Source organism: Mya arenaria, chromosome 8, assembly GCF_026914265.1.
Source record: "Mya arenaria isolate MELC-2E11 chromosome 8, ASM2691426v1".
NCBI classification, from domain to species: domain Eukaryota; kingdom Metazoa; phylum Mollusca; class Bivalvia; order Myida; family Myidae; genus Mya; species Mya arenaria.
In genome coordinates, this window is record NC_069129.1 from 71,853,963 (window position 1) to 71,881,469 (window position 27,507).

Below are 27,507 nucleotides of genomic sequence, written 5' to 3' on the forward strand. Positions count from 1 at the left end.
TAACAAAGGGCAGCAACTCTTAAACTTTAAAACATTTTTTACTGCCATTGTATGTTATAACATGCGTTATTGCATGCATAAATTACATTTTCATTTTGTATACTTCTCTTAATATTGTTTATATAATATATCTCAGTTAAATTTGCTTGAGCTTAAGGTTTTATTGTGCTGTTTCAGACATGTTATCTTCATTTAAAATTTAGTCTGATCTTTTTCTGTAAAAATCTTAGATATACTGGGTAGAGTTGTATAATCTTAACACAATAATGTGTTCCCATTATCATTTTTATGTATAAAATAATGTTTTTATGGTATTCTGACTTTATTAACTGCATTTTTTAGTCATAATGAATATGTATGCAATAGTTAAAGCTTCTGATAATTTACGGCGGCCATCTTGGACGCCATCTTGAATAGCAATGTTGCACCACTGTGTTCGCAACTGCAACATGCATTTTTGTAAACTACAGACTTAGTCCGTTATTTTGATATATAGAAACCCTTGTTTACAGACACAGACTGGTATGGTGTCAGATTTACCAGCATATTTGCAGGACTATTATGTTGAATGGAAGCAGAAACACTGCCGAGAAACCCAATGCACATTTCAGATCAGAGATCAAGATAACGACTGCTGTGCACCAAAGAAACTGGATGAAGAAAAGCTACATGTAACATGGGCTTCCTGAACCTGTGCTAGACGAGTCTGGAGAGCATTTCTTACCATATGTTGAGGTAAGAAACAAAGAAGCAACTGAGAAAGATAGGTTTGTAGGTGCAAAAGACGAAGAAAGATGCCATTGGGGTTGCAAATCAACCAGAGACAGGTGAAGTACACCATGTACCAGAAGAACCAGGACCAGCAGACCAGGGTAATCAGACTGAGATTATCTTAGCAGTAAAGAACGGTGTTGTACTTATGGACAAAATGCACGAGCAACAGCAGTTTGTGTGGAATGCCTGAAGCCAAGGGTGGTATATTTCAATCTTAAGTTGAGTCAGAGGAAAGAAATATTGCTGGTAACCACTCTGAGTGAATATGAATTCACATGTGAAGCTCACTTCTCCCCCCCCATCTGTATCAGCGGAAATGAGAAATTCTATTGTTATAGGGGCATCACTACAGTGTGCAACCCCAGCTGAATTACCATACTATGTCGCTGAACTAGGCCGTGTAGATCTTTGCGCATTCTGTGGACAGCCACAGGCAGAAACTGACCCTAACTTGAAGAAAGTGTATAAAACTGTCCTACCAATATGTCAGACATGCAGACAATAAGGGAAAGTACCAATAGTGCAGAGAAAATATGGGAAATCTAGAAAATGATTGAGATGGTTGCCTCTTAATACATTGAAACATGTAGCTGATTGATGTTAATATATTTCTCTATAGCGCGTTCACATTGACCTGACAGTGCCCTTTTCCCAACTTCATCTAAATCCTATCTGGCTGGTAGCCAGGCTCTGTCAGGTCAATGTGAACTAACTATATTAAAATGGCTGTTGTTGGTAATAACTTTTTCATCATGTTCTGGTAAAATATTAGTGCTAGATTTAGAAGTATTGTGTAGAGTTTATATTTTAATATGTCGGTTGATTGTGAAATACTTCAAAACAAGAAATGTTTGTATCAAAACAAGTAATGTTACACCTGTCAGACAAACACATTTTTTTCAACAAAAATCAAACTCTTACATCAAGACTGGTATACAGAGTAACTTATAATTTTAATCCGCCAGTTCACTCTTTATGCTTTATGACATTCTAACATACAATTCATTTCGTATGTTGCATTTTAGAATTGCATTTTTGCTGTTTGTCACTTGTGTTATTGATTAATGTGCTGTTATTAAGCTGACTCGAGTTTTTATTGAAATATGCGAACATTCAATTTACACTTCAGTTCTAAGGCTGTAAACATGCAAACTATAATTAGATATTTAATTTGCTAGCTTTCAAATATTCTTTCCTTTATTTGAATTTGCATTCTAAAATTAATTTGATACACATTTTATTCTTACAGTATTTCAATATTTATTTTACAAAAATCATGGTAATTTTAGTCGTATGCTGACATTGTGTATTATGTATTCGAAACAGCAGTTTGCATAGCACACTAAGAGTTTCGAAGTATAATTCAGAATTAATTAGTTTTGTGCGCTAGAATTGGCCCTTTTAATCAACGGGTGATAACTGGTAAAAATGTAAAAAATAATAACCGCTCCCTGAACCGGTGTTGACAAATCTGATACTACGAAAACTAATCCGATCATGTGGAGAACAACAAACAACAACACATTAACAATTAAGTATACATCAGTGTTCGACACTAACGGGGTCCCGGGATCCCGAGGACACCATTTTTTCGGGAGGAACACCTGAACTTCAAAGTCCGGTATTCCGTCGGGACACTTAAATTTTGACCGATAAAAGCTAAATATCAATAAATAAATAGCGTTTCATGAATTAATTACCTAAATTTGGGTCCCCCTAACTGTCTTGACAGTGCATGTAAAAAAGATATTAATATTAATACGTCGCACACACTAAAGCGAAAGTATGGCTGACCTTTTCACTATAATTACGTCATTAATCTATAAATAAACAGGTCATTTCACAGTCCGCATGCGGGTTAACGCTTCCGCTTTGTTGGTTACATTATCAACAAGGTCAGAGGTGACGGACGTTAATAATCGGTACAATAATTATGGTGTCAGAGTTGACGGACTTTTATAATCGGTACAATAATTATGGTGAACTTGTTTGCTCATGTGTCAGAACCGCCCAAAAAGATGCCAAAAACTGCCGACTTTGATGCCTTAATGATGCGACCATCGAATTGTTACAGTAACATTTACGGCACAAAAGACTGGCATCCTACGGAACTAGTTTACTGGGAAGCCATCCTACTATTCAGCATTCTTTGTTTTATGCCTTGATCAAAACATTATAGAAATAAAATTCCCAAAGTATTATTATGTATCTTCAATCAATGGATAAAAAAGTATGACATTTTGGCGCGAAAATAAACATACACTATTTTCCAGTTGTCTGCTCTTCCAGTATGCACTACACTGGAGTAAAGTATCGCAAGTTTATTTATATATTGGAAAAAAAGCACAGCAGGGAAACAAAATATCCTGGGGTTAGATCAAATTTCATTTTTTCACATGAGAGTTACTGTACCTTTGATGGCAGAATATGAGACACAAGAACTGATTAATGGCTTTTAAGTGTCTTTTATATATGCTACCTTTAGCTATTAACCCATCACGGTCATGTTTGTTTATCATGGCCTATAATCCAAGACTACTGGTCTTAAACATAAGAAGAGTTGGTGATTGTTATTGATTGTGTTCAATATTCTGTTACCAGCGTGACCTACACTAGATAAATATGAGCAAGATTTATGATTTATATGACCAAATTAAGTCAATATTCTATTGTAAAAAGGACAGCAACAGTCTTTCACAATTCTAGTTATAACATTTTCATTAAAATGCACTGCTCCTCCAAATATTGGAGCGGCAGTTGCCGCCCCAACTTGACACCGTTGTTCTGTATAGTATTATTATTGTAGTACACTTGTCCACAATCAAAAATTTGACGAATGTTGTGTGCAAGGCCCATCTCCAAAGGTCAAGGATCAAATGGACTGGTGAAATGGCAAAAAAAATGTACAAATATTTTTTAGTCAAATAACTTAAAATTCATGTTAATATTTTGCAATTTTTAACTTTTGACTGCCACTGGTAACCATAACTTGACAAAGCTACATATAAGATTTTTCAGGAATTGGGTATTACACAATGCCTTTTCAATGCATTGGGTATTTCTAATTTTTAATAGGGTTTTAATCAAATGTGAATTGGGTTTTCTGTATGGTTTGAATATAGATATTTTTCAACTGATAAATCAGGTTTTCAGAATTTTATTTGCTTTTTGTTACCATATGATTTTGAAAACTATTGCTTTGTTGCCAAAATTAATTAGTATAATAGTTCTTGTCTGTGCTCCAACTTCCGCATGCATGGATAAAAATTTGATAATTTGTTTTACATACATCACACTCTCTCATAGTGAACATTGAAAATAAATTATTTAAAAGTGCATGAGGAAGTTGCAGAAAGGACAAGATCTTTTACATCTTTTAACATTCACCTCTAAATATTGCCTTGACCTACAAAGTGGGATCTTGCGTGCAACCTGTCATTTCAACAAGCTATATACATTTGTGTTAAGTAAGTGTTCTCGCTAGAATGCAGTTGAATAATTTAACATTGCTTATCATGAGCAAAATGTATATATATGATCATTTTCATTTGTATTTTCAGTGTTGAGGAACAGCTACATTGTATCCTGCATCAAAGATCTCTGCAGACAGAAGATACTGCATGTGATTCAGAGTTTAGAGAATGACCGCACTCTCAACATTACTATAGAGCTACAAGTGATATTAAGATATTTGCTACAGTTATCCAGCTTAACTTGTATGAGAAGCTGTATAGTATTTGTTCAAGAAGCTCTTCAGATCCTAGAACAGTTACCAACAGAGAATGAAATTTCGGAAATAGAAGTCTGTAGAAGACAAGGTAGAAAATATGATATCCCTGGTGAAACTCTGTAGTATCTAATTGAATGCGGACTTAAAGTAAAGGAAATTTCAGAATTACTTAATGTGAGTAAGAGAACAGTTGAGAGAAGAATGGAAGAGTACAACCTGTCAATCAGACAGACTTATAGCAATTTGTCTGACAATGATTTAAGGCAAGAGGTTGAAGAGCTCTGTTCCAGTTTTCCAAATGTTGGGTACAGAACTATTCAGAGTCTTCTTCTTTCACAAGGATTGAAGGTACAGGAGTTAAGAGTAAGGCAGGTTGTAAGAGAGTGTGATCCTTGTGGGGTTTTGTTTCGCAAAGTTTTCCTGACTTCATGTAGAATACAGAGAAGAACGTACTCTGTTAGTGGTCCTCAAGCCCTTTGGCATATTGATGGAAACCACAAGTTAATAAGGTTTGTTTTATTCTCATACAATGTATTTAACCAATCACCATATTGATTTTCAAGCCACAATCTTTTTCTTATGAAAGCAGAAACACACATTGTTTTTCGAAGCTTATGAAAGTGAAAACAGATTTGGCTCAAAATTTCAAGTTACAAAAAATTGAGTTTTTAGTAATATATAAACAGATAAAATATGCTTTTTAATGTTCACATACTAAACTTTAAACCAGTAGGGCACAATCTATTCCTTAGAATATGACTTTTTGTATTTGTTTTACAGATGGCGACTTGTTATACATGGAGGAATAGATGGTTACTCCAGGTTCCCAGTATATCTGAATGTCAGCAATAATAACAGAGCAGACACCGTTCTATATGCTTTTTTAGAGGCTGTACAGCAGTTTGGTTTGGACAAGGGTGGTGAAAATGTCTTAGTGGCTGAGTACATGGTTGAACACCAACCAATAGTCAATAGACCATTTATTGCAGGGAGGTCTGTTCATAATCAAAGGTATGTCATGTATATGACACATTGTACTTATTATACCTATGCTTTACAAAGTCAAGTGGGGACTATTTTTTATATATATAGGAATCATGCTGGTTGTCGTGTCCCATCTATTACATCCCTTCCTGTCGCCAAGTCAGACGTCTGATGAACTGCATCGCCATACTAATTTTCTTGCAGAAACTACGATAAGCAAAAGGTACCGTTCTATTCAGTGTTCTTCAAAAACGCATCTTTGCTGTCGTCGAAGACTTTCCACCACCTGTGCTTGAGGAGAGGAGCTTCAATTCCTGAGAACACAGACCTGAAGCTCTGGGCCCTATAACTTACAATATCCACGACCTTGTCACGTTTCCACTTGTGTAACATGTCTGCCACTTTCTGCTCTTCAGGGTTGTACCCAACCGCGCTGCTCATGTCTGCGATAAAGTCCGCCTGGAAGTCAATATCATCGTTGGGCGATTTCAGCCCGTTTCTTCTGCTCACCCATTTGTCCGCGTCCGCACGCATCTCAGCCTCGCTCTTCGGTTCGCCTGATATGGTGCCCATAATGTATCTGAATACAAATGAAACATTCAAAACGTGACAAGACAGATAACAAAGTTGTACATATATAAATACTTTACTTACACATGGTGACCACTCACCTCGTTTAAAATTTTACTGAAGTAAAATAGTTTCCAATACATGTAGCCAACTAGCCATCACTACGTTACTCGAAACAACGCATTACCTTAAGGGTCTAAATCATAAACTACTTGAACTGTTTTTTGATTCCAGATTGAAACTTAAATCATTGTGTAAGGATTCCAAGTACCTGCAGCACCAAAGAGCCTCGGTTTCAAACATGGTGAATGTGAAGTACTGGTCTTCGACACCCAGATAGAACAGACGGCCTCCACCGCCTCCAAGCCACAAGGTCGCCTTGTACATGTTGTCCGGGTACATGGTTAGCCTAGACTGCAGCCGCAACCTGTCCTCCAGGAATGGAAATGCGTACCGGTATCCGGTACACAAAATAATGACATCAACTTCCGCTGATGAGCCATCCTTGAAGTACGCCATATTGTTATCCAGTTGTTGCAGAAGTGGGCGCTCTTCTATTCCTATTGGCCATTTGAAGCTCATTGGCTTTGTGCGCCACGTGCAAATGACACTTTTGGCGCCAAACTTGAGGCACTGCAAAGCCAGATCCTCCGCGGAATAACTCGCGCCGACGACTAACAGACGCTGACCTTTGAACTCTTTAGCGTCGCGAAAGTCATGGGAATGCATGATTCGACCTTCGAATTTCTCTATACCATCAAAGTATGGCTTGTTTGGAACGTTGAAAATGCCGACTGCAACGATTACGTGACTGAACACTTCCGTGCTAGACACGCCGGCTTGAAGGTCCGTTGAGACGACAGTGAAGTTTTGACTTGCATCATTATAAACGACGCTGCGGACGACAGTGGTGAATTTGATATATTTGCGAAGATCTTCGTCTCCATTTGTCCATCGGCCTGTATGATGAGTCAATATAAAGCGTATGTAATAATACAAATGAATAAAGGAGTTCACAGCTCAAGTACAACTAATACTAAATGGATTGTTTTAGAAAAGTACTTCAATGAAAACAACAGTGGCACGTCTCTTCCCTTATGTCGGATTGCATAGAACTGAATATAACTAGAACAATCTATTTTGAAATACAGCGTGCCCATTTTTTTTCTTTTATCACTAAATTAGGAAAACATCGTTTCCATAACACTCCACAGTAAGCACAAGGAGCACATCACCCTCTAGTCTCCCTCGCCCCTCTATCTCTCTCTCTCTCCCTCTCCCTCTTTCTTCTTCTCCCTCTCCCCATCTATATTGTTCTTGATTTACTTACACTAAGCTTACTATTTCATTATTTCTATAATTATTATTTATTGCATAAGTTTTGTTAGTTGGAATCCACTGTCTCGTAGTTATTGAACACAATGTTCTCATTCATATGAAATATGACATATGTTTTCAGAGACAACTAATCATGTGACGTTTCGGGAAAGGGCCGTAATCGATGCTGGTAACTCTTTATTCATTCCCTTTAATTTATAAACATAATTATTGTTACACTACACTGTTTATCTGTTGTTTACTCTATCATAACATATGTAAATTCATGCAATAATAAAAATAAATAAAAAAGAAAAACTTTAGTTACTGAGTCACATTTTCCTAACAGAAAATTGGTATCTAAATTGTTGCTAAATTATACAATGAAACTTCATTCTGTGAAACACATAAAAGCGGCGATGCCTAAGATACATAACATCTTAACGAAAGTAAATACTGGACTCGTCGATAACTCGGAAATGATTTTCGCTTAACAAAACTTACCCTCTAGGTAATCCCTAAGGGCATCCCTAGGCGGAAAGGAGGGTATGGGACACTGGAAGTGGTCATTAAACGTGTAGTCTGGGAACTCAAGACATTCCTTGGGGCCATTTGACCACAGATGTTTGTATTGGCCCCCGTGACACGGCTCACCAAACTCGTCTGTCCCTGGAATGTGACACAATCATAAGCGTTCATTCAGCGCCTCAATGGCATATCCAGAAGACAGATACAATGGACGCAATGTAAAGTGAATTTGACATACAAATGCACTTTTGAGTATGTTTATTTTGGGGTTTTGTCCAAACTAGGTGTCAGTGGCGTCGTCCATATGACCATAACCTCACATTTATCCCAAAATTTATCAAGAAAACATACATCCATAAGCCGCATTGGAGCCATCATCAACTTGAAAACAAGAGAGAAGTGAATATAACATATAAAATATATGATAGGAAATTTCAAGTACTCAACGAGCGGATATAGACATTATCTGCAAACGAGCGAATTAAACCGGAGCAACAGTCATTTAAAGGAAGCTACTTCAGCAAATGCAAGGCAATGAGAGTTTTTGCCTTGATTTATTGTCCCATTAAAATAACACGACATTGTATCGTGCACACCTACATGCACTTTTGAACATGATCTTATATCATATATAAACATACAGAATTTTTTTGTGTTTTTTGAAAGTTTTGATATCCAAAGTTTCGAAAAAATTCGTTTACATGCCTGTTGACTGTGTATAGCACTTAAATTACTTATGTGGGACAAACTACTAAGGAGGTGGTGGTGGGGTGCTGTTATGCGTCCTGGTATCTTTGAAAATGATAGTATTACCGTAATTTCATCGAACCCACAAACACGTTAGCAATAAGACAAACTAGTAACAAGTATGCATGTACAATGCAAAATAAATCACGCGATTCTGTGTGACGTCACTTATGAATTGACTTGAACGATAATTAACGTCAACCATATTAAAACAGGTAAACGGATGGGCTGTTGAACTGGTTGAACTGAGTTTTATTCATGGAACTAATAACTTTAATGGCACTCAATCACTGTCACTATCGATTACACGAATCCGTCGACGTTTGTTGTTCTCTGGCGATATGTCGTAGTGTTTGATAGTGATGTTACAGTTGAGAAGCCGATCATTTTGAAGAATTTGTCCAGGGAAAGAGTTTGTGGAAATTACTTCGGACATGTGGTTTTCGATATGAGATTGCATGGGTCGGCGATGTCATCCGATCGAGCAGGTACTGCCAACGACGAGGTTTGTCTGGCAATACTTGTATTATATTTGTTTTGGAAATGGGAATGGCGGAAAATACCGAACATGTACGATCGCAAAAAGTAGTCCCGATCTAGTGTGTAATACTGAAACAGAAAGCTGCAGATTGTTATACGGGATTTTTTGTCCGATCATTTGTATTTTTCAGTTAAAAAATGCAGTATTTTTGACAGAATATGTATAGGTATATACTAAATAATTGTATCAAATCTATGTTTTTACCTGACTTATACTGTCACCTGTGGTTGTTATCGACAGTTTACTAGAAGCCTTTACTCCTACACATCTTCACATACAGGTGTTATAATTTGTTGGACACATGAAACTATGCATAATCGTTCTTTATGCACACAATTATTTCAAATAGATTCAGATTGAGTCAACTGATACCATAATGCACGCCTTCTAAACGCCAGCTCCACGGCTTATCGGTGGTGCAAGGAAAATGAGTTGTCGACACTTCCGTGGTGCAGATGTGCCTTTTTGTTTATTTGTGCATACATTAGTATGATTTATATTTCATGTTTTTCTTTTAATTACATGAACATCGGAGAATGTGGTACCGTGTAAGAACACTTGAGTGCAGTGTGATTTTCGACACACATTCTTCTGTCTTCGGGATAGTTTTGTTGCATATACTATTGCTTTCGCAACAGGTATGCAGAACTAGCATAACAATGTATGGTAAAAATGGTACCCTATTGTATTCCTTCCAAATGTTTTAAATTATATCGACTTTCAGCGCAAATCATACTCGACAGCGCCAACACCACTCATCAGCTCTATAACTTGAGTAACAGCACCACCACGTTTATAAATATATGCAGCTTTTCTTTTTAAGAAGAGATTGTAAGTTTTGTTGTTTACCGGCGAAAGTACTATACATAAGATTTCTATGTTCATGCGACAGGATGTGTCTGTGTTGAAATGCTAGCAGATCTCAAAATATGAACAAGACCGAATCGGGAGAAAAGTTCCTGGCACCACATTTTCTACTATATTATCCGGGAATCGTAGCCAACCTGTGGTAATAGTATTCTAAAAAGGTACCGCAATCCGTATTTTTCGAAATTGTCCATTTTATAAAATGTCATACTCATATGTGTACAAAAAAACAACAAAAAAGCACAGATGCATCACGGAAGTGTTGACATCTAATATATCTTTGCACCACCGATAAGCGGTGGATCTGGCGTTTGTAGGCGTGTTATGGTGGATGGTATAACTATTTAAATGTGCATTTTCTTTATAAAAACAAACCATTCATGCGAAAAAAGATATGTATGGAATATGTCTCCAGCTCATTTGAATTTTAAGGGAAGGTATCAGTGGTACGGCTGGTTAAACTAGAGTGTAAAATTGAGCATGCGTTATGAAAGAAGCAGTAGCTTTATTATGTAAACACGATGCATTTAAGGTAGCACACCCCTAATGGGCACCATTTCAAACTATGATCTGCTTGATAGTTTCTTAATGTGTATCATTTTCTGGATTCAAAAACAAAATTTAAAAGGAATATACCGTCAAAAAACAATTTTATTTAAATTTGAATTACCCTACCCCCATTTCAGAATTATCGATAAAAACGACATCACCAGAGAGACAAGAACAATCCTTTATTTCATTTATTTTCGACATTTTGGTAATAATTTGGTATCAGAGTAACAAGGAATATATTTGCCTTCAGAAATAATTAATTATTGATCGCATCACCAACAAATATAATCAAATTGTACTGAAATAGCCATATGATATTTGAATTTTAACATAATGTTTTGACCGCGTAAAATTGGAATATCGATGTTTAAAAGCAAAAATAACAAGTTTTAGAAATACTCATGACCTTTTCCTTATTTATAATTATCTATAATCGTTTAGGAACAGTATGCCTATAAATCAAAATGTTTAACCGGCTGATTTAAAAAAAAATAAAGTTTGTAATTCCCAACCACCTATTTCAGCCGTGCCTGCAAGTTATAAAATCTTCACAGAAGCTAATATTTATGTGTAGAAATGTATTTAATTACTTTCAAATGAAAATAAAATATTAACTTAAATGTAAAAAAAAGTTAGCTAATGAAAACAAAGAAGAAAAAAATAATATTTGTACTTCTGGCTGGATTCGAACCACTACCTTGAAACCCTTAAAAGATTTGTAGTCCTGTGCTTAATTAACAACATAGACTAAAGCATTAAAATTGAAGAGTTTCAAGTGGAGGTTTCATTAGGGGTGTGCTACCTTAAAGCGACACTCTTTTTCACAATCAATACATGTATAACAAACATAAATTTTGAGTGAAAAACCTTTTACTACTAGCTAAATAATGCATGAACGGATTTTTTTTTTACCGATAACAACATTGTAATCGTGCAATTAATGACTGAAAACGCAAAAATACTAAGATCTACTTTTGTCCCATAAGGAAGAAAAACCGCGTTTTCTGCACCTTTATGTCTTTGACATTTATTCATTTCTTTCGGTTAATTAAAACAATTGTATTAATTGTGTCAAGTGGTAAATGTTATTAAAGTGTATCTTTAAGAAAATGTGCACTCAAACGTTAATAATATAGCGAACTTAAGGTATGCATACTTTTGATTTGATAGTTTAATGTGATATAACTAGTCTTAACTTTATCCCACCAGTGAGCCACGTGAAGTTCCAGAGGCCGCCCCATGTCGCCTGCTTCTCGTAACAGACAACTTCCGGTCGGACGTCAGAGGCTGCCTGTGAGAAGTGGCAGAGTGCCGCCATGCCGCACGGTCCAGCGCCGATAATACACACGCGTTTCCTCTCCGACATTGTTAACTATATTTAGTCTTCCTTTTATTTTAAATTCCGTTTTATAATACGCAAGTTAAATGAATGTTCTGTATCAAAGTTATTTTAAATCCGTACGAAAATAGGTGAATAATGTCTTGTATTGCGTTTCAATATAGTATATATCAGCAGAGGTTTAAAGTAGCTGTATAGGGTATGCATTTTACTATGCATTATCTGTAGTGTGCCCTTGACGCATTTACCGTGTTTATCCGTGTCAAGATTATTATCACCACGACAAGGAGGATGCTACTATCAAGTTTATATTTAAACAGCTTTTGATGCGTGTGCTAAACAATCAAGCACTGAAAGTGCTGATGGACGGATACATTGTTCGGTCTGCTGCAAGTATAGAACTAACTGCTTTCTCTTATAAACACAGAAAATCATCGGGACCTAATCTTGAATACAGGAGCATAATTTGAACACTCTTAGGTGAGGACAATTAGACAATGCTTCAAACCAAATATCTTGGCTTGATATTTATTTCCAAACATATTCATTTAATTTCATTTTAATGCTGTAGCTTTGAAAAGTTGATGAAAAGGTCACCTGGCAATATTATCGTTAATGTTTATTTGCAGAACTACATCATGGTCAAAATTTCATTCCAGTTGCATAAAAAATACGCCAAAAGGACACAATCAAGATAACCGAACATTAACAGATGTTTTCAAAACAGTAAACATGGTCCAAAGTTCAATGTTGTTCTCAAAATTAAAAAAATGTAGGCCTAAGTTGAAGCAACTGTGCACAAGATGATCAATTTGCAAGAAAAAGAATTGTCCAAAACTCTTGGGAATGTCATCCTTCAGCGGGATTTGGAAGTAACCGGAAGTGAGGTCAAAGCTACTGAAGTACTGGGCACCTGCTACCGCATCTAACAGTCCTGTATCCGAGGCAGGGGAAAACCATCTTGTGTTACCAAGGCGTTCACCCTCCTATAGTCCACGCATGGTCGTATTGATACATTCTTCTTCTTTACTAGTTATATAGGGCTGGCCCAGGGGCTTGAACTTTTCTGCATAACGCCCTTCTTCAAGAGGTCCTCGATTGCCTGTTGTTCCTCCTCAGTGTATGCCAAGGGCACCTTTCTTGGCCTTTGCTTGACCGGTATGGCGTCTCCCGTGTTTCGTTTTTCCCTCGGACGATTTTTCAAATAAAGATTCGAGGTGCTCTGGGACGTCGACGTAGCTAGGAGCTTGCACCGGGCTAACTTTGTCCCTGGCTGATGGATCTACATCAAAGGTCACGCGCCGGAAATGATGGAAGTTGCATTCTTCATGTTCATATTCTTCCCTGGCTATTACCGAAACAACTCTTTCAATTCGCTCTGCCTTAGCGATTTGAGCATCTTGCCATATGGTTTACTCCGCCGGGAAAGGATTTAATATGCGCACTTGGCACGCCGGGGCATGGTTCAAGTTTATAAGGGTGCTGACCACCTGCAGTGGATATCTTTCCTTAAAAAGCTTCAGTTGGCTTCACCATGAACTCTGCTTCATCCCCCTCATCCACTTCAAACCTTTCCACGAATACGTTTACAACGGCCTCTGCAAGACTGGGAAGCGTTATGTCGTCTGCTATAACAACCCGTCTGGCTCTGTTGACCTTCCCCACTTGATAAATAGGGATCTCGGCGCCGTCCAGCACAATTTTGTCGCTACTCAACAGGATTTCCGCCGGCTGGCCGCTGGCCCCTTTGAGTACGTCATAGCCGAGAAGGGCTTCGTCTTCAATGTCCGCTACCATGACCTTTTCACGTAATCTCAGAGGACCCAGCGTGAGCTCAAGTTCTGTCTGTCCTGCTTCCTTGATAAGAGCTCCCCCTGCCCCTACCAGACGTGCTGACTTATCAAGAGCTGGGCGTGCGTCTACAGGCAGCTATTCAAATACTCTGGTTGAGATGATGGTCCGCGAGGCCCTCGTGTCAGCAGTAAACGTCACCGGCACCCCATCGACGGCCCCTTTCACATAAACACCATCGGCCAACCTTCTCGATCGCTGCACCCTCACCACTTCCGGTTCCGTCGGTCTGTTCTCTACGCCCCTAGAACTCGTCTGTTGCCATCATGAACGCTTAATTGGACCACCCTCTTGCCGCGAGGGCTGGTCCTGTCCCGTTTAAAGACCCTGCATTGTCTCTCTCGGTCATGTCATTTGCGGCCTTGCCCCACCTCCGCCAGGTGTCCTTGCGGGGGTACTCACGGGCGTAGTGGTCTTTCTCATGGCAGTGGTAACACTCAACTTCCCTTTCCTTCCCCTGTTGCCCCATCTGCTCTGTCCCACTCTTTCTCTCAAGAGAATCTAGCCGACGCTCGGTGCACAGGGCTTCTTTTCAAACAGGTTGCTTCGCCCTGCGGCCACCGGTGTTGTGGTCCTATGTCCGCTAACTTTATTTGTGCTCTCATCAGGCTCTGTCGTTCGCCTCGCTTGTCGTCTGAATCGTCGGCCCCCTCAGCCCGACCTCTGGTTTGTAGTAGAGTCACCGTATGGTACACCGTCAATGAACATCAAAGCGGGCATCTTCATCGCAGAGGCCATCTAGGAAGCGTCTCACCAGATCTTCTTCCCTGGTACGGCGATCACCTTGGGGGTGTGCCTTGTCATACAGCATTTTCAACTCCGCCGCGTATGCTTCGACAGTCTCACTGGTTTGCTGGTCCCTACTGCTGAACTTAGCTGCGTACGACATTGTTGACTCCACCACACGGAATCTACCGGTGAGCTCCGTTCGGACCTCGCGGTAACTGCTTAACACGGCTGGTGGAAGTTGCGTGAAAGTAAAATCAGCAGTCGATCCCTCCAAACGCTGAAGCAGCTGGTCAAGTTTAAGCTCGTCACTCATAACCCAGGCGATTCGAAATCGTCTCGAATCCCGTTATCCACACCCGCCAGTCTTCTTTCCCATTCAAAGGGGGTACCCGTAGTTGATCTGAGGGCCGGAGCCGGTAGAAGTCGGGTGGTGGGCGTATGTACGATGCTGCATAAGCAGGGGTCTACCGTGCCACTCCGTGCTAGGGTCATCACTGCCGTATTCGTTGCGGCTCTGGCTGGCTGAGACTGTGCCGCTCGTATGTCCCGTAGCTCCTGGACAATGTCATTCCACGCGCCTTGGAGCCCAACGGTCATGGTCTCTCACACCACCAGGCCCGCTGGAACCCTCTGACCCCGGGTCCGAATCTGGCCCAGATGATAAGTCATCGTTACGCGAGTCCCGCATCGTCTGCTGTCGCTGCCAGGCGGGGTATGTTAAACCGGACTTCCTGGTCACTGCTCTCCGTCATGTTTCCCTCCATGATATGATATTGGATATACAATTGCTGTTAAATATACAATGATTTATTTATACTGTAATAGAGTTATTGTTATTATTCCTGACATGTGCTTATGTTAATTTAAAGTTGTATTGAAGTGTAATAAAAAAAAATATGGTAGCGCTTGGACAATTGTGTATTTGAATCTTCTTGGGTTCGTATCACTGGATTCTCATATAATTATTTTTGAAAATCCCACCGCTGCCATCACGAATTATGTAACGACCTCGCATAGGTTAGGTTAATTTAAATCTACGTCCGGTAGAGCGTTTTACGATTTATTTCTTATAACAACCTTAAACAGTTTGCTGAACTTATTAAAATAACAGCTCATTTAATTACAATTTGAAAACATATCATGAAATTATCTGCAGGCGTCCGCACTTACTTATAAATAACTTGCGTCCACAGCTAGTGTTTAACTATATTGAAATGCACTGCTTTAATATTAACTCCTACTATATAGATTGGCAACAATGGCGAATAAACATACGCTTCCAAACTATAGAACTGACAGTCTCCCTTAAATAATATTTATTGCAGTATATAATACACTGTATAAAATAAATAAGTCATTCAACTGCTTTATCAAATTATCTTTAAAAGATTTCTCCTTAATTCCATATACAGTTATTTAAGTAAGTTACTGTATTATTGTAAGTAATAAAGTATTATATTATTTACTGTTTTTTCTTTAAAAGTGAATATTTTTGCATTTTTGCAATGAGCGCCAAACGTAACCTCTCTCTCCACGAAAGTTAAAGCAAGAATGCCATCTCCCAGCAAATTCCAGGGATTTTGCCATGAACTGGTGTCAAAACAGTGTGGCCCATTTTCGACCAACTAACGGCCAACCCTCGACATGACACTTGGCCGTCGGCCAATAAACGGCCAACCCCGCTGTAGCAGAAACAGCGGCGGCCATATTGGATTTATATGAAAAACAAATATAAAATTATATAATTCAAATAAGCATTGCTATAGTAGTTGCTATGTTGACCGTAGCCAAATGAATGAACTTGTGCAAAGTATCTTATTCATAAACAAGGATACCACGGTGCGGACGCCTATATTGGTAAGTGAATTAGTAAACAGTATACATGTACACTCATAAGCAAAAAATATTGTCATATGGGGACGTTTCATTACCCCCTCACACTAAATTGGCAACTCCGGTGCCAATGCTGTTAAAGAAATCAAAAATGTTAATGTTAACAAGAGATTTTTTAACAATTTTATACATATGTATTAAACGGTGTACAACTTCATCCCACCCAGCATAATTAATAAAGTTATTTTGACCAACGGTCAACCCCGCTGTAGCAGAAACAGCGGCGGCCACATTGGATTAATATGAAAAACAAATATAAACTTCTATAATTCAAATAAGTGTTTCATCACTAACCGAATTAACTAGCTTTCTTGACATGACAGATGCTATTTGAATAAAGGAGAATACACCGGATGTTACGTAAAACCGCGGATGAAAATAGCTAACACATGTTTTGATTTCAACACGGCAAGAAAAATGTCTTTTAACTGCCGAAATCAGTGCAAGTATGTTCTCATAAAATAACAACTTCACTCCTCTAAGGATTACGCATCATACTGCGACATAAATAAGTAAGTAGAATTGAATTTAGTAATGAATTTCTATAAACAATGTGATTTCGAGGCATCCCTGTCAGATCAAAATATCTTCCTATGAAAATTGGAAGTATGTGTGAATAAACAAAAATACACAAGGTTATGAATTAAGTTGCTATGTTTACTGTAGCCATGTACACTCATAAGCAAAAAATATTGTTATATGGGGTCGTTTCAGTATTGTCATTATTGATAACTGTTTTGATACGGGTCGTCGCTGCCGGGATATTGGCATTTTGGTGCAATAAACGTGTGTCATTAATTAGACTCGCTGTGGAAAGGCAAGTTCTTAAAGATGCGCTCTTACTCCAAAATAGGAAATAACACATTTAATACAATTCTTTGAATATACCAAAAAGGATAATCACATATCGAAAACAATGGTTCTTATGAAGGACACCAAGTTTAATTTAAAAGAAATGTGCAGAAAACATGGTATTGCTACCTTAAGAGACGATAGTAAATCGCAGTAAATCTTTTAGCATTCACCAACCATTTAATATTTTTGCAATTTCAGCTATTAATAACAGTTATAATATTGTTTATAGTAATTAATATTTTCCATAAAGCATTATTTAGTAAGTAGTTGAGGGTGTATCACTCAAAATGTGTTTGTTTTACATGTATATGTATTGATTTTGAAAGAGTGTCACTTTAAACAAGTAAGAAGTTTTCAAGCTGACAAAAATTTAAAAGAAGTTGATTTAAAATGAAAGTGTAATGGCTGAATTAAAAGCTTCCTTTCCATTTATTTATGTTGAGACAAATACTTTATCTTAACAATGGATCAAAATGATAAAAAACTTTATTTTTCACACAACCGTTTTGAATCTGGTGAATATATGCTACTATTCAGTAGGTACCTACAACCTATTCAACAAGTTTAGAAACTGCGAACATATCTAAAAACTGTTGCAGTATATCGTCTGACTGCAGTGAAAATATACACCTGTTCGCTACATATATTTTACCAAAACTCATGATTTCATTAAGAGCTACCTCATATAATGGTACTTACTTAAGACTAAATCATGATATCATTAGTCTGCCATCTCAAACCTCTATAACATGGCTGTGTTTACAACGTATGCTCAAAACCATTACTAATGAACGAAAATCTAACGACAATCTAAAATTAAATTTCTACAAAATAAACTTTCTATAAACAAATCGTCGTAATAAAATAATAAATAACAAACCTTTTTCGTTCAAGAAAAGTTTGATCGATCTTGAATACGGCCATCGCCTCCGTGGTCTTTAATGATAATGATCGAGGTGAGAAAAGAAGTGCGTGCTCTCTGTGTTTTCATATACCTTATTTTGAACTCAGAGTGAATATTTTACTTCGAGTTAATACATAGTTCAGTGATTCTTAAATTAACGTACTTTCTTGGGTCAGGGAGATACAAAAGCAACACATGGCATTCTGGCAATGATTGCTAGTTTAATGGATTGTTTTATCCTCCAAACACATTTTATAAACATTGGAATTTATTGATATAACTTTTTTTCAGTCATTTTCTTAAATTAAAAACACTCACCCAGCATGTTAGTCATTTCCGTTACAAGTTTTTTTTTTAGATTTTATTACGCTAATGTAATTTAAAAAACAAACTTATGTTAGGCGTTAATAGACAACACAAAACTATTAAGGAGTTTGAAATCAGTTTTTGATTAATGTAATAGATATATTAAAAATATGGATTTATTTTTCCTATTATAGAACATCAAAATTGTATATCATTGCAAATGCATAGTCTATAAATAAGCATTCTTAGACATTTTTTTATAGCATGGAGTAAACATGTCGTCATAAAAGCTAAACATATAATGTACATTTCAACATCAGATTGAAGTCATTATTATGAATTTGACGTTTTAAGCCGACGTAACGGAAATGATTTCACGTTACGGAAAATTCACGTCGTAACGGAAATGAATATATCGACCCCCTTCTTGTTTGTTCTACATGAAATGAAATTGTTGCAATATAAATGTGTGTCGAAAACTCTCTAAATTTATAGACTTGCCGGAAATGACAAACTTGAGTGAGAAGTATTTTCAAATTCTGAAGTCGTTTTTATAAAATACTGAATCCTTACCCTAACCTAACCTAACGCTAAACATTTAACCAGACAACAGAGATTTAACATGAACATGAACTGTAAAACAAATATACTAAAATAACATACTTGTGGTAAATGCAAACACTTTTAAAGATTGCATCAGAATGCACATAAAGCAATTGTTACTTTAATCTGTTTAACATTTGATACCAAATCTACAACTGTGTACTCAGTAAACACAAACTATGGAACTGTCAACTTAATATTAAAACCAATACTGCATTATGCATTCTCAATTAAAAGCAAACACTGTCATTATTAAGAGTTGGCATTATTAAAAACTTCATACGGAAACACGGAATGTAATAGCATACAAATATGGCAGCCAACACAACGTTCTAGTCAATGCTCAAATCAACGTCAAATGATCATTTGATCAAATTTACTTTTTTCCTTTATTATCCAAGCCAAGTTTGTCGCAAATGTGCTTCCACATACTATCATCCAGTTTTCGATGACGTTTTGTCACCAATTCTGGTTCTGTCTCCCAACAACGCGACAATCTTCTCCTTCCCATACCATAAGCGGTCCCCTACCAATGGCCAAAAGAACCGATTAGCCCCAACACGACACATTGCCGACACCTCTGCACCTTCTTCATCAATATCTAATATTAAACCTGGGTATGGGAGACCATCACAGTCAATGATACAATATCGCCCAATCAACCGTTCATCCATATCCTCTTTCTGCTCTACCTGTAACACAAGAGCAGTTTTCGAATCAACAACAAAGACCGCTTAAATATAACTAAATTTATAAACGTCTATAAATAACGTTTTCTTAAATATTTTTATTTTTCTTCGCTGAATATGTGTCTTCATCTTTTATCTTACATTGAAAAAGTTTAAATGATAACCTATATGGTACAGTAAAAATAATAATACTTACGTCGTCGACAGAGGAAGATTTGCCTGTGGACGAGCGAGCGTCCGTTAGAGGCGTGTGCACGGCGTCAGTTACATGCATTTGTACGACGTCAGCTTTAGATGTGTGAACGGCGTCAGCTATAATCATGTGAGCATCGGTGTAAGCTTTAGGCGTCTTGTTGTAGTCAAATATCTGAGCACCGCAATCCGGGTTGGCAATATGGGTGGCATGTGACTGTAATATTGCAAATTGATTGAGCGTTTTTTAATAATTCCTTTGAATATATATACAAACTGTTACTGGGGTGGGGTCTTACTACCTTCAAATAAACAAAGAAAGGAAGGTAGCGATGTATGCAGTTTAAGGGATATTTTCAGTTTTGGTGTGTATATATTTTGATTGCTTTTAATTTTTATAATTCTGTTTATTACTTGTTACGGTATGATATTATATCAAAATACTTACATCCGGTTCTAGCTGCAATACATATTCAGAGAAGAGTACTCTTGTTGGTGAAAAGCAACTGCATATCACTGGATGTCTGCAGAAACAATATACTACTCGGTGGGCAATTTCACTTCGATTGTCGGTGATAAGCTGTAAGGCATTACAAAATTTTTTATTTGGTTTTACATGTATGAAAATATATGCAATTTAGTTCATGCATTGTTGAAAGGTTTTTGTCAACATAGGTTCCATACCTATAGTTGTTTATTTGATTCGTAGTACAATCATGCCAATCATTATATATATATATAAACTCATATATATTTATATTATACAATGTTTGTTATTTGGTAATAAATAAAAAAATATCAACCTGGTGAATTTTCATGGTGTCTGTCAGAGGTTTCAGTGATGTGGGCAGTTGACTTTCTAGTTCGAGAATCGACTGTTCTTCCACATAAAACATCATACCACTACTACATTGTTGGACACTAGCCACGAATTCCCTCCCACTGGTAATGTCCTTTTGATATGTGTGCACTTGTTTGTCGGCTGCCCTTTCGACGGCCGCCCCAATGCCATCTGCAGCTCCTTTACCATGTGCTGCTTCAAGGAAGTTCCAGGTAGATAATGTGCAACCGTAGTCAAACACTTTTGTACACCAAAGATAAAAGTTCAGTTTATTTCTGTATTGGGTTGTAGGCCAATCAGTTACAAAGTGTATTACTGAAAACCGTTTTCTTGTTTTCAGATATGTTATTACCGGGGCTAGATGTGCCCAAATTGCTGCCGGTCCATGTTTTAAACAGTCTGAAACTGAACAGAATGACACTTTGTCATCTCCGAGATATGCAATTCCAGTGTGCAAGTTTATTTGTTGCTTTGATGCGTCAAAAAGTACACTTTGTATCTCGTTGGCATACTTTGTGTTATAATTTTCAGAGAAATCAATGTGCACCATGATTTCCTCATGAGTCATTTTTTGTTGTAAATACTTCAATGATTTGTACTGATGCCTTATATTGAACACATGTCTACACGCCCTTGATAACTCCTTATTCAGTTCGTCTGCTAATGTTTCTTTTGTGCCTATGACTTTTTCCTTTACCGTCTTATTACCAACTGTTTTCTTTCCATCTTTTTCCTTGTCAATTCGTTGATTTTTCCACATGTTCCACAACACCTGTTTCCCATCTGCATTTTCGCAACTCAATTGTTTATCTTCACATTGGCGACATTCCCTGTACATGCACTCCTTTTTTTCGACAATATTTCAGACAATTTCGTTTATCAATACATTCGCATCTTTCGAATGAATCATATCCTCCTTATAACTTGTTTGAATTTTGTAGTTGAGATTCTCGTGAAGTTTACACAAACAGGTGTCTCGATCTTTTTTCTGTTGGTTTCACTATCCAGAACGGCCTCAACTTGCAGAACATGCTGTACGAGATCTTGTTTCCCTCGCTCTCATACTTTTTGTAAAGATTTATTAGGTCTCCATTTAACAACCGTTTCTGCATTTTCACCCCGTTTCTTGTGATGGTGGCTTGTTTGTCCGATGTTATCCTTGAGTTGTCGTCCCTTTCAAGAAACGCTTTCACTTTCGTTTTCATTCGACTTTTCACGCCGGCTGGACGGACACTTCTACCTTTCCTATACATGTAGCGCCTTGATATACCCAAAACACTTCTAGCATAAGCTCCCAGGCCATACTTTTTCAGAACTCTTTTTCCTACTATTACATTTGATAGCATTCGTCTTTCTAGGCAGCTGTTGCTTCTGCTGTACCACTTTCTGACATTCATGATAGTGTTTGATATAGGCGGTATGCCCTAGGTTCAATCTTCTGTTCGTCTTCACTGGCCTCACTTGCACTATCTTTACGTTTGATTCGGTAGAATCTCTTTTTATATCTTTCAGTAAGTCTTTGCTGGCATTTAAGTTTGACTTTCAGTTTTTCATTTAACCTGTAACATGCAGACTTTTCTTTGGTCTTCCTTCTTTTGTGCGATTTGATCATGGATAGTTGTCGGAGCACTTGTACTGGTTGGTTTTGCAATTCTTGTGGCGATGTTGGTGGTGTTAATCTAAATGTCAGTGCTGTTTCATACATCTTCTTTCTATCTCTATGTATCTGGCTGTTTTTCTTCCAATTACGTCTACATTTACGTTGTTCTCTATGTGTCATATCGTGTACCATTTTTACAACACCTCTTTCCTTTTTGTCTTTATATCTTTCCCTGTCTGCAGCCTTATGCTTTTCATATTTCTGTGCATTTTCTTTTATTTTGCGACGGTATTCTTGCATTCGTTCCTTTGCAGATTTCGCCATTCTTTTAACAGTTTCTTGCGTAGTTCTATGCTATCTTTCGATTCAGCTATTTGGTCTGCACAGTCACAGACACCACATGCCCATTCTGGCAGTTGTAGGTGGCGAGGGATACTTAATAAAGTTACAAGACCTCTTTCTTTGAGTGCCAAATGTTTGTCTATCGCATCTAGAGTGTACTTCGTAGCTGAATTAAACATAAATGGGCTTCACGTAAGAACTTTTACTTAAATAGTATTCCCAACATATTCTACAATTTATATAGATCAATTGATTTTATTATTCAGTGTTTATTATAACCTGTAGTATAATTTTAATAAAAACAAGACAAAACCATTGATTATAATCATATTTCATGGTTTAGATCAAATCAAGAATTATAAAAAATATCGTCATTTCCGTTACGAAATATCATCATATTTCTGTTTTGGAAATGATCGTAACGGAAATGACGATCTGAAATGATTTTAACTCTGGTTACATAATGTGTTCTATTCTGTGTTTACACAGTAATCCAGCATACAGATGCAATTACCCTTTACATATGTATTGTGATTTTTTTTACATTTTATTGACATTGCAACAGAACAGGCATGAACGGTAATGATGCGAGAAAAGTATACGTAGAAGTAGACAGCATCTTACCCTCAATTTTCTCGTTCAACGACATTTTGTTATTTCGACGGCCATGTTTTCAAAATTTTCGCGCCTTAGCACTTTAAGATAACGTCAGTGTTTATTGTGTTCACAAGGTAGGTGATGACGAATATTGTGATTTATTGTGTCGTAACGGAAATGACCGGAAAACGCGGGACAAGTAAAACATCGGCGATTTAAAAGTAAATGTAGTAAATGGGTTTTGAATAAAGTTCGTTTTCTATTTAAGTGATATAACTACACTTAATAAAAACAATTGTTATTAGAAATATGACGAAACTCTCGAATTATTTCAACATAAGAATAGACTACCCTGCAATAGGGACACATACTTTTTATCGAATTCAGGGTAAATATGATCACAAAAACTAAGTTTACATAAAACAATATTCTTAAATGAGCGATTGTACGACCTCGAGGCGAGTCGAGTCTATTTATTGTATAATAACATTTAGCTAAGAGGGTTTTTTATTTACAGGTGGGAATTTTTTTTTACAGGGACACAGGATTTACGTTAATTTTAGAATCACTGAGTTAAAACAGCAGTTGTTTTAATGGATTTTCTTTTCTGAATTAGAATGCGCGTTCAACTAACATTTTTATACAAAGCCGTATTCAGAATTCTGCTTTGGGAGCGTGAACAATTTGATGCATGCCTGTCGAAAAGTAGCATGGTACCTTTGAAGGGTACTTGCAGTACTGTCCAATAACCACATAATTCTTACCTTAAATTTGTACTTAAACCATTAAAACGCTGATCTTTATATAATATATATATATTCAAATAAAAAAGTAGCATCAAATTGGTATTCTTTTCTTTTATAAGCCGACCAGTTTCGCTTGTAGCTCATCAGAGCTTATAATAAATTAGTATATATTTATTCTAAGCCCTGATGAGCTACAAGCGAAAACGCCAAAATTATGCAATAGTGTAATGTTTTGGTAATTTGACAAATGTTAAAGACTCACTGTAAACATGAGTTCCTTAATTATCAATACATTGGAGATATTTGATATAATGTGTTGAGGGTCTTTTCAGTCCTGGTCTTATTCTTTATTAGTAAGCCACATAATTATTATTTCTCGTGCAATCTCCATGGCGAAATGATAGGGTAATGTGCCTTAATATTTTCTAAGCATTACTATGCTTGCTTACTGGTTGTAGTTACAAACAAGTTATACGATAAATAGCCACCTTAATAGCCATCATTTGCATTGTTTTGATAATTCATACCTGTCCATTGTTATAATGTTAATATTGAAAAAAATATATATTAAAAAAATATATATATAGAAATTAAATTATTCATTCAGTTAAGTGTGACTATTTATACATGAAACATGTAATATTGCAGTGAATTCAATCAAGTAGATTTGTAACATAAAGATTTTACTTCTGGAAGGTATAAGTCATTGGGTCTGTTACCTTGAGTGTATGATTTCTATTTATACATGGACAATATACATGGGTAAAACTTAATTGCATTTGTACCAGTTAGTAAGCCATAATTACAGGTTAACTGTTAAAGAATGCCTATACATGGTCGTGATCTGAACATTAATATTTGAAAGCAATTGTATAATATTTGAAAGCAATTGTAGAAAGTATCTGCTTGTAAAAAGTAACTCAGGCGACTATAACTCTTTTCTATATTAAGACAAATATGACCAGGCTAATAAAATAATCATGCCTCCATAAGGCATTGTCACTATAAAATACTTGCCTGTATACAAAACCGTTGCTTATTGTTTTTTGTTTTTTATTAAAGCCATATTTTTCACCATGTGCATAATGCCATATCTTAGTTAATAACTTTCACCCTTCGATATGTTTGTTTGTATGAAGTTAAGACTGTTGTTTCTCTTAAATACATAATATGAACCATAAACCTTGTCATGCTAATATTACATGTAAGGCATTAGCATACATAATGTGTACACAAGTATTGTCTTGTTTGTTGCTTTATATACTTACGATATTTAGTACAGATGCCAATTTTGATATTATGCTTTAGGACTTAAGGGTTGTTCAAAACACTCGTTAAATTACTTACGCTTACGCTAACGTGTTAGCGTTAAATCATCAATGTCAACGTTAACTAACGACATTAGCGTTATCCTGTTGTTCAAATCACTCCTGATGTAAGCGTTAGCAAACGTTGATGTAACGCTTACGGGTTAGCGTTATCATAAGCGTTAAGCTCACTTCCTGTTTGTTTTCCCATAATTCTTAACAAATTCCTGTCGTCTGCTTGAATCCAAGATGGAGGCTGTTCAATATGTCAATTCAGTTCCTGAAGTAAACAAAAGCAAAAGAAATGAAAACTTCAGTCTTGGAGAGTAGGAAATGCTGACGCAAAGCTACAGAAAAAGAGAACTTAAGTATTGGAAAAGTAGCAATGTTGATAAGAAAAACATTTGGAAGATGATTGCTGATGATGTTTCAAGTGTTGGAATTTCATAAAGAACTGGAAAAGAGTGTAAAAACAAGTGGGCAAATGTCCACAGAGTAGCAAAGCAAGAGCATTTTAGCTACAAAAAACATCAGAAGGGCACAGGAGGTAGGTTTCCATTAAGGAGCCCATCCATTATTTCCAAGATCGTTGTGGAGAGTGCAACCGTAAATTCGACGAAATATGCCGGAGTAGCAACAAAGCTTGGTAAGTGTCAGACTGTATATATTTATAGCCAATTAGCACTTAAACAAGGCGATGTAGATGACAAAAATATACTTATATCTTTAGAAAAAGTGTAAATGCTCGTCTGACATGTAAGAAAAACCCTCTTTCTAAATATATACTTTTAAGATCTAAAAATAAATGATCGGGAGTCTCCAAATTTTGAAGACGAACTAATAAGAACTGGCATTTATTAAGAAGAAATATCATATTAAGAGCAAAGAATATCTAACTCAAAACGGAAAAATGAAAAGTTACAATACCTTTGGTTGACACATTCCTGAAAGTAACTTATTGTTTGTATTAGAAAACTTTGTCCTCCACGCGATGATGATTTCGCTGAAACTTCCGGTCTTCTATTTCCCGTTCGGTTTCGTACACCTCTGGTCCCGTTAACCGTTTCGTTTCCGCACAATTACAATTCTTGATTTTGATCGATAACTAACGGATTAGTACTGCTGCAAAAATAATACTAATGTCTTATGACCTTACATAGTTAAAAGGCTTACATGAAGAAAAAAACTTAAAATTTACTTCCACTTAGGCCGTTTTTATTTGATTCTATGTTTTACGAACACCGCCGCTCAAAAAAACTCATTTTTGAAATAAAAATAAAATTGAAATTTCGGATTTTTTTTTTTATTTCCGCCGATGAAACTTTATCGCGGCAAATCATTAAAAGCAAAGAATATCGCAAAAGCTGTAAAATATTGATGTAAACATCTCTGAAAAAGTTTAAGCCAATGAAAAACATTCGTCGGATTTGCAGCCTGGGGCTAAAAACCCGGTATGCGGTACCTGGTATCCCCCGGTATCTTGTATCACTTTCCGATACCGGATTATGTTGATATCAGGGTTATTATCAGATGATTAAGCAAAGTATCCACAGTCCGTTATTAATTGCTTTTGACAACCAATGCATACTTCAAATAACACGGTATCAACATAATCCGGTATCAAAAACTGTGATAACGGCTTTTCTCGATATCGATACCTGGTATCTGGTTTTAGCTTACCCGGATAATCCTTTGTGGCAGGGTGACTTCCGGTTTATTTCCAGGTTATCATAGTATAATAACAGCGATAAAATATGGACTAATTATCGTTCCAGGTTTGTTATTTTTTATTTATTTTTATAATATTTGTCATTTTAATGAGTTTATATTACATTATTGTGATATAATTTGAATGTCATGAGCAATCGGAACTCCTCGGCTAGTTTCAAGATATGGCCTCGGATATAATACGGGTCGTAAGAAAATAGTCCATCATGGCCGACCAAGAAGATGTTCAAACAACCAAGAGATATGTTAGACCAAAGACAGAATGGGGGGCGTAACTTTTACCACTTATTTGTGTGTAAGTGTTATTTTTATACTTATTGTATTTTATTAAAATATAAAAATGGTTTTAAAAGAGCCCTAATTTGAAACTAAATG

At 36.7% G+C, this 27,507-nt stretch overlaps 2 protein-coding genes across 2 annotated transcripts; one reads left to right on the top strand and one right to left on the bottom strand.

The window, feature by feature from the left end:
* Window positions 1-4,701: 4,701 nt before the first annotated feature.
* Window positions 4,702-5,660, top strand: LOC128243834 (uncharacterized). Its single transcript, XM_052961804.1, has 2 exons — window positions 4,702-5,013; window positions 5,285-5,660. Exons 1-2 carry the CDS (start codon window positions 4,706-4,708, stop codon window positions 5,658-5,660), a joined length of 684 nt encoding a protein of 227 aa, XP_052817764.1. The 5' UTR covers window positions 4,702-4,705.
* LOC128243833 (dimethylaniline monooxygenase [N-oxide-forming] 4-like) lies at window positions 5,327-12,218 on the bottom strand. The gene is made up of 4 exons (XM_052961803.1): window positions 11,817-12,218; window positions 7,880-8,044; window positions 6,330-7,017; window positions 5,327-6,068 (listed from the first exon to the last, which is right to left on the bottom strand). The coding sequence occupies exons 1-4, from the start codon at window positions 11,974-11,976 to the stop codon at window positions 5,720-5,722; spliced, it is 1,362 nt and encodes a 453-aa protein (XP_052817763.1). The 5' UTR covers window positions 11,977-12,218; the 3' UTR covers window positions 5,327-5,719.
* Window positions 12,219-27,507: the final 15,289 nt, after the last annotated feature.